At 40.5% G+C, this 14,341-nt stretch overlaps 1 protein-coding gene across 1 annotated transcript in view; it reads right to left on the bottom strand.

Moving 5' to 3' along the window:
* Window positions 1-14,341, bottom strand: part of MYH15 (myosin heavy chain 15) — a 160,199-nt gene that overhangs the window by 20,341 nt on the left and 125,517 nt on the right. Inside the window, 4 exon segments of the mRNA XM_073009642.1 lie at window positions 5,158-5,273; window positions 8,089-8,213; window positions 10,388-10,737; window positions 14,095-14,291. Of these exon segments, the coding sequence (XP_072865743.1) occupies window positions 5,158-5,273; window positions 8,089-8,213; window positions 10,388-10,737; window positions 14,095-14,291 (788 nt within the window).

Consider the following 14,341-nt stretch of genomic DNA (forward strand, 5'->3'; position numbering starts at 1 on the left):
CTGGCCCATAGAAATGTTCACTTGTGAGTTCCTGCATTCTCCCTTCCCCCTTTCTGCCAAACTTGATGGCCACATACAGAAGATCATGGAATCACAAGATGGAAAGAACCTGGGTCTTTCAATGACTTTGAATGTTATTGACCCACTCTTCATCCTACCTCACAATGGCCTCAAACATAGGCAAAAATAAACTTCTATTTGTTTTAAGTCACCAAGATTTGGTGATTGTTAGGACAGTTTAACTACTATAATAGACATATGCCCTGTTAAGCTCAATTCAGAAAACAGGGACCTGGTGCTGGACAGATAATAGAGAACAGAGAAAGCAAAAGCCTTTCTATTCTTCTTTCTCATAGAACCTATCTGCACAAATCAGATTAGATCAGAATTCCATTCCATGTTGAATTGTCATCAAGTCAGTGTCCTAACCTCTGTGAGGTCGATCAAGAAAGCATACAGGCTGGGCGCAGTGGCTCATACCTGTAATCCCAACACTTTGCGAGGCTGAGGTGGGCAGATCACCTGAGGTCAGGAATTCGAGACCAGCCTGGCCAACATGGTGAAATCCCGTCTCTACTAAAAATACAAACATTAGCCAGGCGTGGCAGAATGCATCTGTAGTCCCAGCTATTTGGGAGACTGAGGCAGGAGAATCACTTGAACCCAGAAGACAGAGATTGCAGTGAGTCAAGTTCATACCGCTGCACTCCAGCCTGGGCAACAAAGCAAGACTCTTGTCTCAAAAAAAGAAAAAACGGCATACGACCTACAGGGGGAAGAGAGGGGTCAGAGCTTGAAATTGGTTGACAGGTGGAGGTGCTACTTTTCATGACCCCCATTCTGCCCATTGGTGAGGGAGGCCTTAGAAGCAATTATGGAAATGTATAGAAAATAACTCTGTCTGACTCCAGAGTCCAATGTGAGCACCTGTCCTCTGCCTGTCCTTAGGCTCTGGGCTTTTGTTCAGCTTCCAGATCAGAATCCTATAGGAATCCCAGTAGGTAAAGTTAATATGGACTTTTAGGGACTGTATTATGTCCCCCCCAAAATTCATATGTTCTTGCTTTACCCCCAAGACTTCAGAATATGACTATATTTGGAGATAGGGCCTTTAAAGATGTAATTAAGATTAAATGAGGCTGTTAGGATGGGGCCCTAATCCAATGGGACTAGTTAGTGTCCTTATAAGAAGAAGAAGAGACACAGGGATGCATGTGCACAGAGGAAAGAACAGATGAGGATGCAGTGAAAATGTGACCATCTGCAAGCCAAGGAGGGGCATTGGGAGAAACCAAACCTGCCAACACTTTGATCTTGAACCTTTAGTCTCCAGAGCTGTAAGGAAATACATTTCTGCTGTTGAAGCCACCCATCTGTGCATTTTGTGATGACACCTGTAGTAAACCAGGACAGGGATGCTCACACTCCACATCACCAAAAGCTGTCAAACACTTATATGTCCTACACTGGGAAACTCTCATTTTTGCCGCAGTTGACACTCCTTACACAGGAACACTGAAGCATCCCTAGCCTGGTGTCAAAATCCTCTGTACAGAAATACATTCTACTTAAGCAGGCAAACTGCATGTTTTAAACTGCACTTTTCCCACAGTTGTTTATGAAACTTCATGAGTGCCTGCAGACAAGTAAAAAGTGAGATGGTTTAAGAGGCATGGGTATAATACAGTCCTGGAGAATGGCTGCTAAACAATCAACACATTTCATATAGAGTCAAGAAATCTTTAAAATGAAAACTCCCTCAAGTACATTCTTTAAGAAAAATGATGCATTCAAGACCAAGGGCAATATAGGAAGAAGTACCTTCTTTTTCCTAAAATGTGAAACACAATTTAAAAAACCAAATGCAAGGAAAAATCAAGATGACAGAACTTTGAAGAGCTAATGATTTTAAATCATTAGTTCAGCATTTAAATCATTGACAATGCAATAGATCATTTATTTCCCTTATGATATTTCTAATCAATGTCAGAGAAATAAGGGATTTTTTTCTTAATCCAAATACATATGAGCCAGCTTTAAAATAATTAACAAGTTATTTTGCTACCATGTCTGAGTTTGAGATTCTAATTTTCAAAGACATTCGAAAATATTTTACTTAGAAGTGGGAAAAGATTTGAGCATATTCTGGCAGAGATTCACTCAGACAATAAAAGAAACCAAGTCAGATGTATATATAAATTAAGACCACGTGGCAAAGTTTGACATGACTGAGATCAGAGGAGTGGACTTTACAGAAGGAACATTACTATGTACCTGGGGCTCTAGACCAGGGCTGGGAAAACTATGGGCTGTGGGCCAAAATCCCACCATGCCCATTTATTTCCTATTGTCTATGGCTGTTTTCAACCTACAACTACAGTGTTAAGTAACTGCCACATCTCTGTGGCAAATGAAACATGTAGCTAGCAAAGCAGAAAATATTTAACATCTGACCCTTTAGAGAAAAAGCTTGCTTAGCCTTTCAATCAGTGATGAACCAAAACAAACAAATGCAGTACGATAGAATAAGGAATTTCAGTGCCTCATGCACAAAAGCACCCCTCTGGGTATGTCTGGGAGAGCAGAATACAGCTCAGAAAGACCATGGCTGTGGACCAGTGTGATGACTCTCATGTTTCAACATTTCCTCCAATCAGAGAATTACCTGAAGATGCAGGATGCACCTGACCAACCTGTTGTCAGCTCAGTCTTGGGCCATGCAGTAGGCCTTCAAGCTGGCCTCGTTTCCTCTGTCTAATAAGATGGGAGGATCAAAGCCAGCTACCAGCTCTTCTTCTCCTTCCATCAGTGACTGCACCATCACCTCCCTCCCTCAACCTGTGCCAACTATAACATTATTTATTTATTATAGAAATAAATAGAATACCCTATCATCCAAAAGTGTCTATGAAGGCCTGACTAGAATATGAGGCAGTGTCTGGTGAACATTAAGCACTCCAATATCTGTTGAACAAGTGAAACATAGCACACACATACCAGCTGCTTGTACTTTTCACCATCAACAGGCATCCAGGCTGGGCTCATTCAGAATCAGGCCTCACCAGAGTGGAAGACATGGCTTGGCAGCAGAGCATGAGTTGAATGAGTTACCCAGTTTGCTGCACTATGAAGGTTTTCCTTTGCCTGTGGGTCACTTTCTCTTGCTTTTTGGTCCCTTTAACTTACTCACCAAGTCCTGTCTTCCTGGGAACCTTCTGTTTCTGTGGAGTTAATGATGGGTTATATGGGCATATGACCTTGAACCTGATCTTGCCCTCAGGCAATATTTTCCTTGTTCTATAACTTCCCTGGCTTATCCTTGATTGCTTGGAATCTTGTACTTGGCTTATTTTGTTTTTCCTGGCATTCTATTCAGTTTCCTTAAGATGCCCTGCTAGCCCCAAAGTCAAACTATCAGATTAAACCAAGGCATTTTGGTACGATCTATGCTCCGAGCAGAAAGGGTCTGGGCTGGTATTTGTGATATTTTGTAAAATAAGCTCATCTTTTCTTTCTGAATATACCTATTATAGTTATTATGAATCATTAACTAAAATGTATGAATAGCTCGTCCCCCTGCTTCCAGCCCACCCCTTCTTTTCTCAGATCCTCATGGCTTATGCCTATTCTTCAGTTCTTTCTTCTTCCAGCCCTAGCTCTTTGGATCTCTGGCTTTTTTTCACACTAAGATTCTTACAATTGGTGAACTGCTCTACGACATTCAGATGTACCTGACGAGACACAGGCTCTCTGAGGATTCATTTCTCCTCAGCTGGGTTTATTTATAGGCACAGGTCTGATATTACTTGAAATCAGTGTTATTTGTTGCTTAAATCAGTGTTATTCGTTGCTTTTTAAAAATCTGCACAAGGAGACATTCATTTTTATTCCTGGTGGAAAGAAGTAGGGCAAATATCGAGGCCCAAGCTTTTTGCCCTTCATCAAAAAAATTCTTTTAGACACTGACTCAGAATCTCTTAAGTAGATCAGAATTCCTCGCCACAGTCAGTCCTATTGAAGAAAGTGCCAGTGAGTGAGAGCAAAGATAACTCAAAGCACATAGAGGGCCAAATTTGGCTTGACATCCTCATTAAAAAATTGACCCCCTTGAGAGTTTTGTCTAAAAATGGGCTACGGGAAAGAGGTCAGTTCAATTGAACATGTTAACAGGGTTTTTTTTTCTTTTTCTTAAAAAAAAAATGGTTTAACAAATACATTGAAAGTAAGTTGCCAGTTGAATCTCAGGCTCAAATGATTTTTCTTGCTAACATATGGCATTGACTTAAGGGAACAGATTAGATAATATAATCATCGTTAATTCCATGTGTTTATAATTGTGCCTTTGATCTACAGCGTGTGAAGTGCTTTGCCAACATCAGACTACTGATCTTCCTCACCACCTTCTGTGACATGTAGGGGCTGCTTTTATCCCCTCACTTCACTGAGAAGCTAAGAAGTGGAATGTCTAAAGTCATCAGCTTGTTATGACAAAGCTAAGAAAAAATTCTGCAACCCATGAGTCCTGTCTAATTCAGTTTCCTGACTATTAAGACTCAGCTGCTTTAACAAGGATTCAATAAGCAGTTTAGCTCTTGGCTTCTGCTCCTCTTCAAACAAATGGCTACAGGTACAAGCAGGGGGTATGTGAAAACTTCACTCTGGTCTGAAAGTACAGCATTGAATTTTTAATTTTTTTCTCCATGGCTCAGCATTTTCAGTCAATTTCTCAATGCCCAAGACAGTGGCATTATAGGGACATGCAGACAGTATGCAGAGTCCTTATACAGATAATCATCTATTTGGTGTTATCTTGAGTCTCATATGACAGCAGAAGCTCCTCAAATAAAAGAAAATTATAAAATCCAGCAATAATTATATATAGATATTCCTTTATATCAATAGTGGTGAGAGCTCACCACTATTGATATAAAGGAATATCTATATACAATCGTGTATAAAGGGATATCTAATTGTGTATAAAGGAATATCTATACATGATTATAAATATTGTATGTAAAAGATACTGATATACAGTTACACTAAGTTTCTTTGGTAATACTCCAACAGGGGCCATAAAAGCAGCTGGACATAATGAGCTCTGTTTAGTCAAGAATTCAGAAATACATAATTGTTACATATCAAAATCATCTTAAATACCTAAAATTTTCTAATTCTTCATCTTTCTCTGAAAGCTTTCTTTCAAGTTCTGCTTTAGCTTTCAAGAGTTCAAGCTGGAAACGAAGAATCTTGCTTTCATTACGTTCCAAGGCTCCCTGGAATACATAGATAAAAAGCATTAAATGAAGTCCACTTTTAGACAAAAATTTTATTTTTTTCCCAAAACATATGTCGCTAATGTAGCTGTCTTAGAGTTATTGGGAAAGATATAGGTTCAAGTCAGGTCCCTAGAGACTGCAACACAGTGAGACAAGCAACTGCTTTCATTTGTCATTTCACTTATAGATTTGACATTCTTAGGTCTTTCAGCTGTAGCTCCAGAACTAGAATTTTAAAGCCTATTTTAAAATAGAAAATTTGAGTCTTGTCTGTGGCTATATTTAAGCTTTTTAATGTATTACTCTTGACTTTTTCTAACATATTCCAACTATGGGATAAATTTTAAAAAGTATCAGAGCTAGAACAAGGAAGGTGATAACTCCTACCTGGAATCTTCTATTAAATTCTGGACATCACGAGGGAATAGAGGAAAAGTTGGATGCATTCAGAGAACAAACAACATGGTAGTGTCCAAATATTGTCATATGAAGAACAAATAAAGGAATTTAGGATGTATCTGACATGTAACACTCAGCGTGAGCCATTAACACCATAATTGGTACCACTACTGCAAATGAATTGCTTTGACAGGCAGGAAGATTCCCTGCCCCTTTGTGTATTCAAATATAGTTAAGGCAATTATTTGCAGGGATGTTATAAAGGCAATTCAATTCTAAAAGCATAGGTTTGGCTAAATCTTTAAAGCCTGTCCTGAAGCTAAAAATGTATATAAAAGAAGAAACCCATAAAGCACTTGCAGAATACCAATGATATAAGGGCATAAGGGGTGATGCAATTTTGTGGTCAGTTAGCTACAGGCAGTCCTAAAGGCAGAAGTAATTTTTTTATAGCTTCTTTTGAGGAGTACTTAGCAGATACAACCAAAAGTAAAAAAGTAAAACTGAGTTGCAATTTTAAAATAAAAATAAAAAGATGATGGGAATTTTAATAAGACCTCCCTTGATACTACCTTCAATATAAAAGAAAACAAAATTGCTAACGCACACTCAAAAACAAATGCTTGGATAATAGTTTCCTCAGAGGGAATAGTGTAGTTCCTTCAAGAGGAGACTGTCACCTCTAACCCTCTAAAATGCACTGAGAAAGTGAATCTTTAGGGAAGACGACCTGGGATAATTTGAGTTTTATGGCTTTAAAACAATCTGATAAAGTTTCTCATAAAGGCTCACCCAGGAAAATAAATAATGCAATGCTACAAATACATGTCCAAGTTGATGAAGTATTTATGGAGGTGGCTGATGACAGTTGAGAAAATGCAAATAGAACGTATTGCCATCTAGTGGTACTAAATGGTTTCAGCACTATGGCCTTCCTGTCATTCTCACCCTTGACCCATGTGCTGATCAACTGAATATACAAAGATGCCTCTATGTTATACAGGACAAAAATTGCCAGTGCCAGTTGTATTTTTCATTGACTTGTCATAGTGCTTGAAATTTCTATCATAAAATTTACTTCTTTTAATTAAGGTGGTGGCTTCAAAAAGTCCCTTGCCAGGATGGCCAGAGAACCAAAGGGAACAAGTAAACAAAACAAAGTTCACCAACTGTATAAGGGCCAGCTGTGCTAGAGGGCACCACACTGCCAACCAAAAGGAGTCTGTATAAAGTTAGATAGCCTCAGGAAACGTTTATGCATAACAGGGCAAGAGCTGCTGCCTGACAACTCTATACGGAGGGTAATATGGAAACATTTGCTTGGCAAGTTTCTTCTGGAATCATAATGGTGAGATAAATGTAACAGACAGTGCTTGGCACAGAGCGGTCCTTTGGGGTCTTGTTTTCCATCACCATAGCTTCCAAAAGGCCCCTACCTAACACTGACTGCCACATCTTTCAAAAATCTTTTTTCATTTTCTACTGGTGGGAGGGTAGGGCTGTCTTTTAATGTGTCTGAGTACTTGCTCAAAGGTTGAGTCAGGAAGATGAAGTTCAGCTCTGAGAAAAGGCTACACATGGCTTCTTAACCACCTAATAATCATGATAGGGTGACTTCCTCCTTGTTAGTTTACCTTCTTTGGCAAAACATCTTCTTAGAGGTCGTTTCAATTGCTAATGCACACTCAGAGATAAAGTCAGAGACTTTTCCTGAACTGTGAATCCGTAACACTGAAAACCCTCCTGTCAATCTGCACAAAGATGAGCTTTCAGAAACCATTGTTTGACAGCATTGCTTTCAATCTTATTTCCAAAACTACCAAAAGTTTTTGGGGAAAAAAAATTGAAAAGTTTTTGTGACTGACTCTTTAAAGAGAGGACAGCCGTGAGAATATTTATTCATTCAACATTTGACAAATATTTACTGAGCCTCTACTACACACCAGGCAATGTTCTAGGCCAGTGCTTCTCAAATATTAATGTGCATATGAACCACCAAGGGATCTTGTTAAAATGCAGATCCTGATTCAACAAAGATGGGCAGAGGGCTGAGATTCTGAATTTTTAACAGCCTTCCAAGTGATGTCCATGGGCCACATGTTGAGTAGTGAGGGTCTGGGCACTGGGGATAACTGGCGAACGAGATAGACATAGTTCCTGTTTTTACTACAATCAGGAGATTTGCATTCACTGTGTGTATCCTGCTCTCTGATTCTCAATTTCCTCTTTTATAAAATGGGGACAGTAGTTTGCTATGGTGATTATATTAAAATTATGCATTTGGCAGAGTGCCTAGCATATAGTAAATAAACATTTGAATACATGTCCTTTTGTTGGTGGTGTTGTTATTGCTAGAATGCAAATCTTCTGCCTTGTCACAGTGAAAACTTTCTTTTCTCCCTGGTGATAATACCTCTGTTTCTTCCAGAGTCACCTGGACTTCTGTCTTCTCCTGTTCAATTAGTTTCTTGACCTTTTCCATTTCAGTTAAGTTCTTGGTCCCTTCTCTAACCTGGTTTGTCAGATTAGAAATCTCTTCTGGAGAGAGAGGTAAGAAAAACAAAGTTAGTGAAAGGGCTCAGTCTCAAACCAATGATACCAGGCACAAGACTGTTCCAGCCCACTGGAACAGTGGCCTCATACCACCCTTGGTAACTTGATGACCTAGCCCATATGGGACCTAGAAATTTTAAAGGCATTCATTTTTTCATATAGTTTTTTGCCATCTGAAAATTGTCTACAACAAATGGTGAGGATGGTGCTTCAGAATATTGTACACTGGACAACCTTTGCAACTTTGCATGGCAGTCCTGCTCATTAGAGCCATTCCAGGTTCCACCTGGAGGAACACAGACCTGGAGTCCCTACCCTTCCAGTGTAAGTGCTTAGCTATCAACACTAGTGGCTGCCATTGTTTCAGTCACCACTCAACACCGGGACAGGAACTTAAAGTAGAAGCTGGATCACTATCTGCCAGCATCCAAGGCATGGCCCCAGATAGGCCAGAGAATCAGAAGGGGCCCAAGTGGCTTTAGCTCAAGCACTTGAGTGTTTTTTCGTAGCCTTTCATGAACAATTAGCCTTTGACAAACAGAATAGGACATCCAGAAGTCAAAAACCTCTTCCACCTGATATTGTTATGGTCAGTTCTGCCTTTAGTACCTAAGAGGTGTGGTATAGGACCAAGTAGCTCAGAGAATTACCCAGTTCAGAGGTGGTGGAAGGAGCTCAATAAGTCACCTGCTCCTCTGGTTCTGAGATCCTGGGCTGTGATGTGATATGATGAGAATTTTTAGAAGTTACAAAGACAAATATGTTAGACGGAAATTTTCATTGCATAATAAATTCTTCTCTGATAAGCTCTCTCTTAAAGATGGGTTATCAAGAAGAAAATCAGGGAAGAGGTTCTCAACTCTGACTGCACCTTAGAATCACCTGGAGAGCTTTGGAAAAAGCTCACTCAATATTCAAACCCCACCCCCCCCCCCCCCCATCCAAAGGTGGTGCCCAGATCAGCAGCACCCGCCTCACCTGGAAAACTGTCAGAAATACAAATCCTTCAGACCTACTGAGTCAGAAACTCTGGGGGTGGGCCCCAGCCATCTGTGCTTTAACAAGCCCTCCAGCTGGTTTGGATGTAGCTAAAGTTTTCTAACCACTGTTTTAGCACCCCTCATGTCCCCAGCTAGTGCCTTGATCATAGACTATGTAGGTCAACAGAAAGTAAGCTTCATTTACGCCTCCAACAGTAATGAACTTGCTTCCAGGGCATCTCAGGGTTTTCATGCACATTGCTGTTGGTGCTGGGATAAGTTGGCAGCCTCTTTGATGGGCTGTTTGGCAGTAAATCAAAATTTAAAAATTCATTTCATTAACCCAGCAATTTCTTTTCCAGGGATCCATTCTACTGAAATATTTTTACATGTGCATAAATACATGTATAGGGATGTATAATGTAGGATTATTCATATTTGTGAATAATTGGATCTAAAATGAATAAAGTATAGTTAAATGATAGCCATCTTTATTACAAAACACTATGTAGCTATTAAAAAGCTTGTGGTAGGTCTCCATGTACAGGCATGCAAAGAGCCACAAGGTACGTGGGAAGGTTGCACAGCTCAGTAGTTAAGTGCGTATATGCTGGAGCCATGGCTGGGCTCAAATCCCAGATCTGCGACTTATCAAATGTGAATTTGGACAAGTTACTCAACTTATGACCTATATCACCTTCATTTTACATATGAGAAAACTTAACACTAGACTATTCTGAAAATTTAACAATAAATAGTTAAATGGTGCCTGGTACGTAGTATGGGCTATAGAAATATTCATTAAATCGGGAAATATATTAATATATGAAAAAATAAAACGTGTAGAACAAAATGTAATTTGGGTAAAAAATACACCCTTGAGTATAGCACGCATGGAAAATCTTGGTAAGGTTGTGGATATCAAGAAATTCTCATCAGTGGCTTCCTTTACAGAGGAGAACTGAAGTTAAAGGCAGGAAACTAGTCTTACTTTTAGAATTAATTTCATACAAATAGCATCTAAAATTAAAAAAAAAAAAAACGGTCAAACAGAAGTATAAAAATTGAAAAGTTAAAACAGGATGGGAAGGTGAAAATGCTGAAGACAGCTTTGCCTGTAGCCAGGGCTCTCCCTGAGCTACCCACTCCGGCTTTGGCTCCGAGCCCAGCTTGGTGTACCTTGGAGGTTCTTGTTCTCCCTCCTGAGTGTCTCCTGGCCCACGATGCTCTCCTTGTAGGCGTGCTTGAGCTTGAGGAGCTCTGTACTGAGAGCCTGGATTTCCTTCCGAGAGGCATCCAGCAACGTCTGCGACTCCTCATGCTTCTGCTTCCAGTCCGCAAGGGCCTTGCCAGACTGCAGCTGCTTCTGGTCCAGCCTGGCTGCTGCAGAGCGGACCTTCCCGAGGTCAGACAGGGCGTCCCCGAGCTCCAGCTGCAGCCGGTGTCTGGCTCTCTCCAAGGAGGCATTTCTGGCATTGGCCACCCCCATGGCTTCCGCTGCCTCCTGCAACCTAATTGCCAGTTCCTTCCTGAGAAAGGATACCCAGAGAGTGAGTGAGGCAACAACTCTCAGATAGCTCATCAAGTCTGCTCTGGATTAAAGATAGAGCTTGGGTGCAAAGTAAGATGGCACCTCTGCAGTGGACTTAGTGGTACAAAGCAACAGCAGCTCCTATCTGAAAGTGACCTCACTGTCTGTGACCACCATCTTCTGCCTCCTGTGTGCATGGGGTCTTTATTTTCCCCCTTTGCCAAGCTGCACTTGGAACTCTGGATCTCTTTGAATTCCTACAAGTATTTGCTTATCCTAAATCTCTAATAAGCAATACTGACTTATTTCCTAAGAAGAGGGAGAAAAGGAAGATCGTACTGAACACCCTACCAACAGTAAGCACCTTACAAATCTGTAGCCATGTGTAGTCACTAAAGAGCTTCTTGGCTGTGTTGCTTCTAAAGAACACTCTCTTGCTTTTTCCTGCTTATTCTCTCACATCATGTGGCTCCTAAACATGACACAATTATTTCTTCTCTCCAAGTGTGTTCTCCACCTCAGCTCCTCTCTCCTCTTTGGATTTATATTCCCAAATATAAATCCTCTTTGGATTTATATTCCCAAACCCATCTCATTATGCTCACTCAACAGGTCCTGCTGTTCTTACGGGGTACTTTAGCCCCCATCTGCTGTTCCTTGGGCATCTCTGAGATGGAGTGGTTTATTACAATGCTTCTTTCTCCACCACCCCCATAATATGCTACTACTAGGAATTCTAACGGATGAAATGTGTTCTGTTGCTTACATCTCCCGCAGGGTTGTTGGCAGTCCCATTCTTACTCACTTATTATACTTCTTAGATGAAAAGTACTATATATACCAAAGCTCATCTACTGCTATTAAACAGAAAAAAAGTTCTCCGGAATTAACAGGACTGCATAACTAGGCCAACAGAGCAATGTGGTAATAAAGCCCCCTTTGGGTGGAATCCTGCAAAAACCCCTATGTGCTTGGGATCCAGGAAGCATCTAGGCTCTAACAACATCCTGCCCCCGGCTTTCTAACCAAAGTCACTTCACTTCTTTGCTTCACATTTCTTAAGTGTGAAGAGGAGATTCTGATGCTTTACCTGACTTAAGGCAGTAGCAATGACATAATTACAGGCAGTCGAGTGAAATAATTACATATATTTTAACTACTTTAGAAATGCTTGTTGATCAAAGAAAATAGGAGTTTCACTTTGGGTGACCAATCATACTGGATTGCCTGGGACTGAGGGGTTTCACCAGGTGATATGGTTTGGCTGTGTCCCCATCAAAATCTCATCTTGTAGTTCCCCTAATCCCCACATGTTGTGGGAGGGACTGGTGGGAGGTCATTTAACCATCAAGGTGGTAACCCTCATGCTGTTCTCATGACAGTAAGTTCTCATGAGATCTGATGGTTTTATAAGGGGCTTTCCCCTTCTTACTCACTCACTTCTCTTCCTGCCACCATGTGAAGAAGTATGTGTTTGCTTCCCCTTCCACCAGGATTGTAAGTTTCCTGAGGTCACCCCAGCCATGCTGAATGGTGAGTCAATTAAACCTCTTTCCATTATAAATTACCCAGTCTTGGGTATGCCTTTATTAGCAGTGTGAGAACGGACTAATACACCAGGACATGAGATTTTCAAAGCTAAAACAGGAAACCTCCAGGGTAAACTGGACAAACTGGTTAACCTCGTTTTACCAATAACTTGGTTCTATGTTTAATATCAACTACTATTTTGCTCTTTAACTTGCCAACCATAAGCACCTACAACAATAACAACCATAAGTTATCTCAAATATGTAAGGAGGATCTCAAATATGTAAGGGGATATTGGAAATTAAGAAACTAAATCCTTGTCCTTGGGAACTTAGAATTCAGAAGCAGTACACTGAGTCTTAGGTGAGCTTGAGTCTGCTAAACTAACTCATCATTTGAACCCCAGCATGGAAATCAAAGCAGGCAAATCTTTAACTTCAATAATAAAAAAGAAACCAGGACCCTAGATTGTTTTGTAGCTGCCTACCTCCCCGAGGTGATTTAGAGGAAAAGATAATAATACAGACAAAGTTTTATTTATTCAATGTCCCACCAATTTGAAAGTAAAAAAGTGTCTTCAGAGAGTACCATGTTTGCCCATTATTTTCTTTAGTTATTACATACTACAGAACTAGTTCCAACAAACCCATGTGGTCATAAAGTAGTCTATATTCTTTTGCTCTTTCCTATCCAACCCCCAAAGAAACCATCAAACAGAATGATAGATAGGCAATTTCACCTGAATTCTTCAATCATTAGAAGGGGGGAAAATCCTACTTCAGAAGTAAATACCATATTTGGATATAAGAGAGCATCTCAGTTCAAAGCCAAAACTTTCTGTGGTCCAGAGTTTTGATAAAACACCTACTGCATGTATTTTTAGTATCCGTCATTCTAAAGCCCTTTTTAAGTTACTGTGGGTACAGAGATGGATCACTTGCCCCTTCTGGGACAAAACACAGCAGCTGTTCAGCAATTGCACAGCAATGCCTCTCAAAGATTTAGGTGAAGAACTGGAAAACATTATTTCTGGTTGAAGCTAAAGAGAAATGTATAGATCTTCCGTGGATTTTTGCCAAGCTACCAAGCCAGGGACACATTCTTTTGAGCAAACCTTTAATGATTATAAGCTGGGGTTTGACGATTTCTCTTAAAAATAGAGTTTCTTGGTCTCTAAGCAAAATGCTTCAGTTCTATACCCTGGTACTGAGTCACAATTCAGCTGTGCCCCAAACTTCTGTAACTACTAAGAACTTTTAAAACCTTTACATAGAAATAGCTATAAAATTGATATTCTAACCTTAGGGATGGCCTGGGGATGGTTTCTTTTCAAAGCAACCTTTGTCCTAGAAGATATGACGACAGATCCTAACATTTTTTCCAGCTTCCCTGTCCATCTTCACAGACTACTTTGTAGTCTACAAGTTGTAGACCAGGGACACAACGACTTTGATGGAGACACGTACACATGTGGACTCAATTATTTTGGTGTTACGAATGAAATATAGGGTTTTAAGCGATAGCCTATGGCTCAAAGTCACATCTTTTATGAAAACTTCCCTTGTGTCCCTAGAAAGAGCCTCCTTTCTCTCCCTAGGACCTCTTTATAGTCTCTGTCACTTTGTATTACACTTTTTATATTTTTAGTCCCTCTACAGAGTGTGCTTCTTACCAGCAGTGAATGTTTCAGCTTTGGTTTGGGGCTTGTTCCTGCACGTGGCAAGGATTTGTTAAATGCATACCACGAGGCCTTGGAGACAGAGTCATTATGAGTGACTCCTCCATGTGACTAACTCCAGGTTAAGCATAGCCTTGCCCTACTCACTTGGCATCCTCCAAGTCTTCTGTTTTCTGGATGACATTGTTTTCATACTTCATTCTCCATTGCACCATTTCAGCATTGACTTTGGATAAGGTCCGGTGCAGCTCAGCCTTGACCTCTTGTTCTTCCTCATACTGCTCTCTTAGAAGGTCACAGTCACGCTGGGCCTTCTGCAGGGCATGGGCCAGGGCACTCTGGGACTGTAGGGAACACACATTAACAAAAAAGGCATGACCACCACAAACAACAC

Source organism: Chlorocebus sabaeus, chromosome 22 (assembly GCF_047675955.1).
Source record: "Chlorocebus sabaeus isolate Y175 chromosome 22, mChlSab1.0.hap1, whole genome shotgun sequence".
NCBI classification, from domain to species: Eukaryota; Metazoa; Chordata; class Mammalia; order Primates; family Cercopithecidae; genus Chlorocebus; species Chlorocebus sabaeus.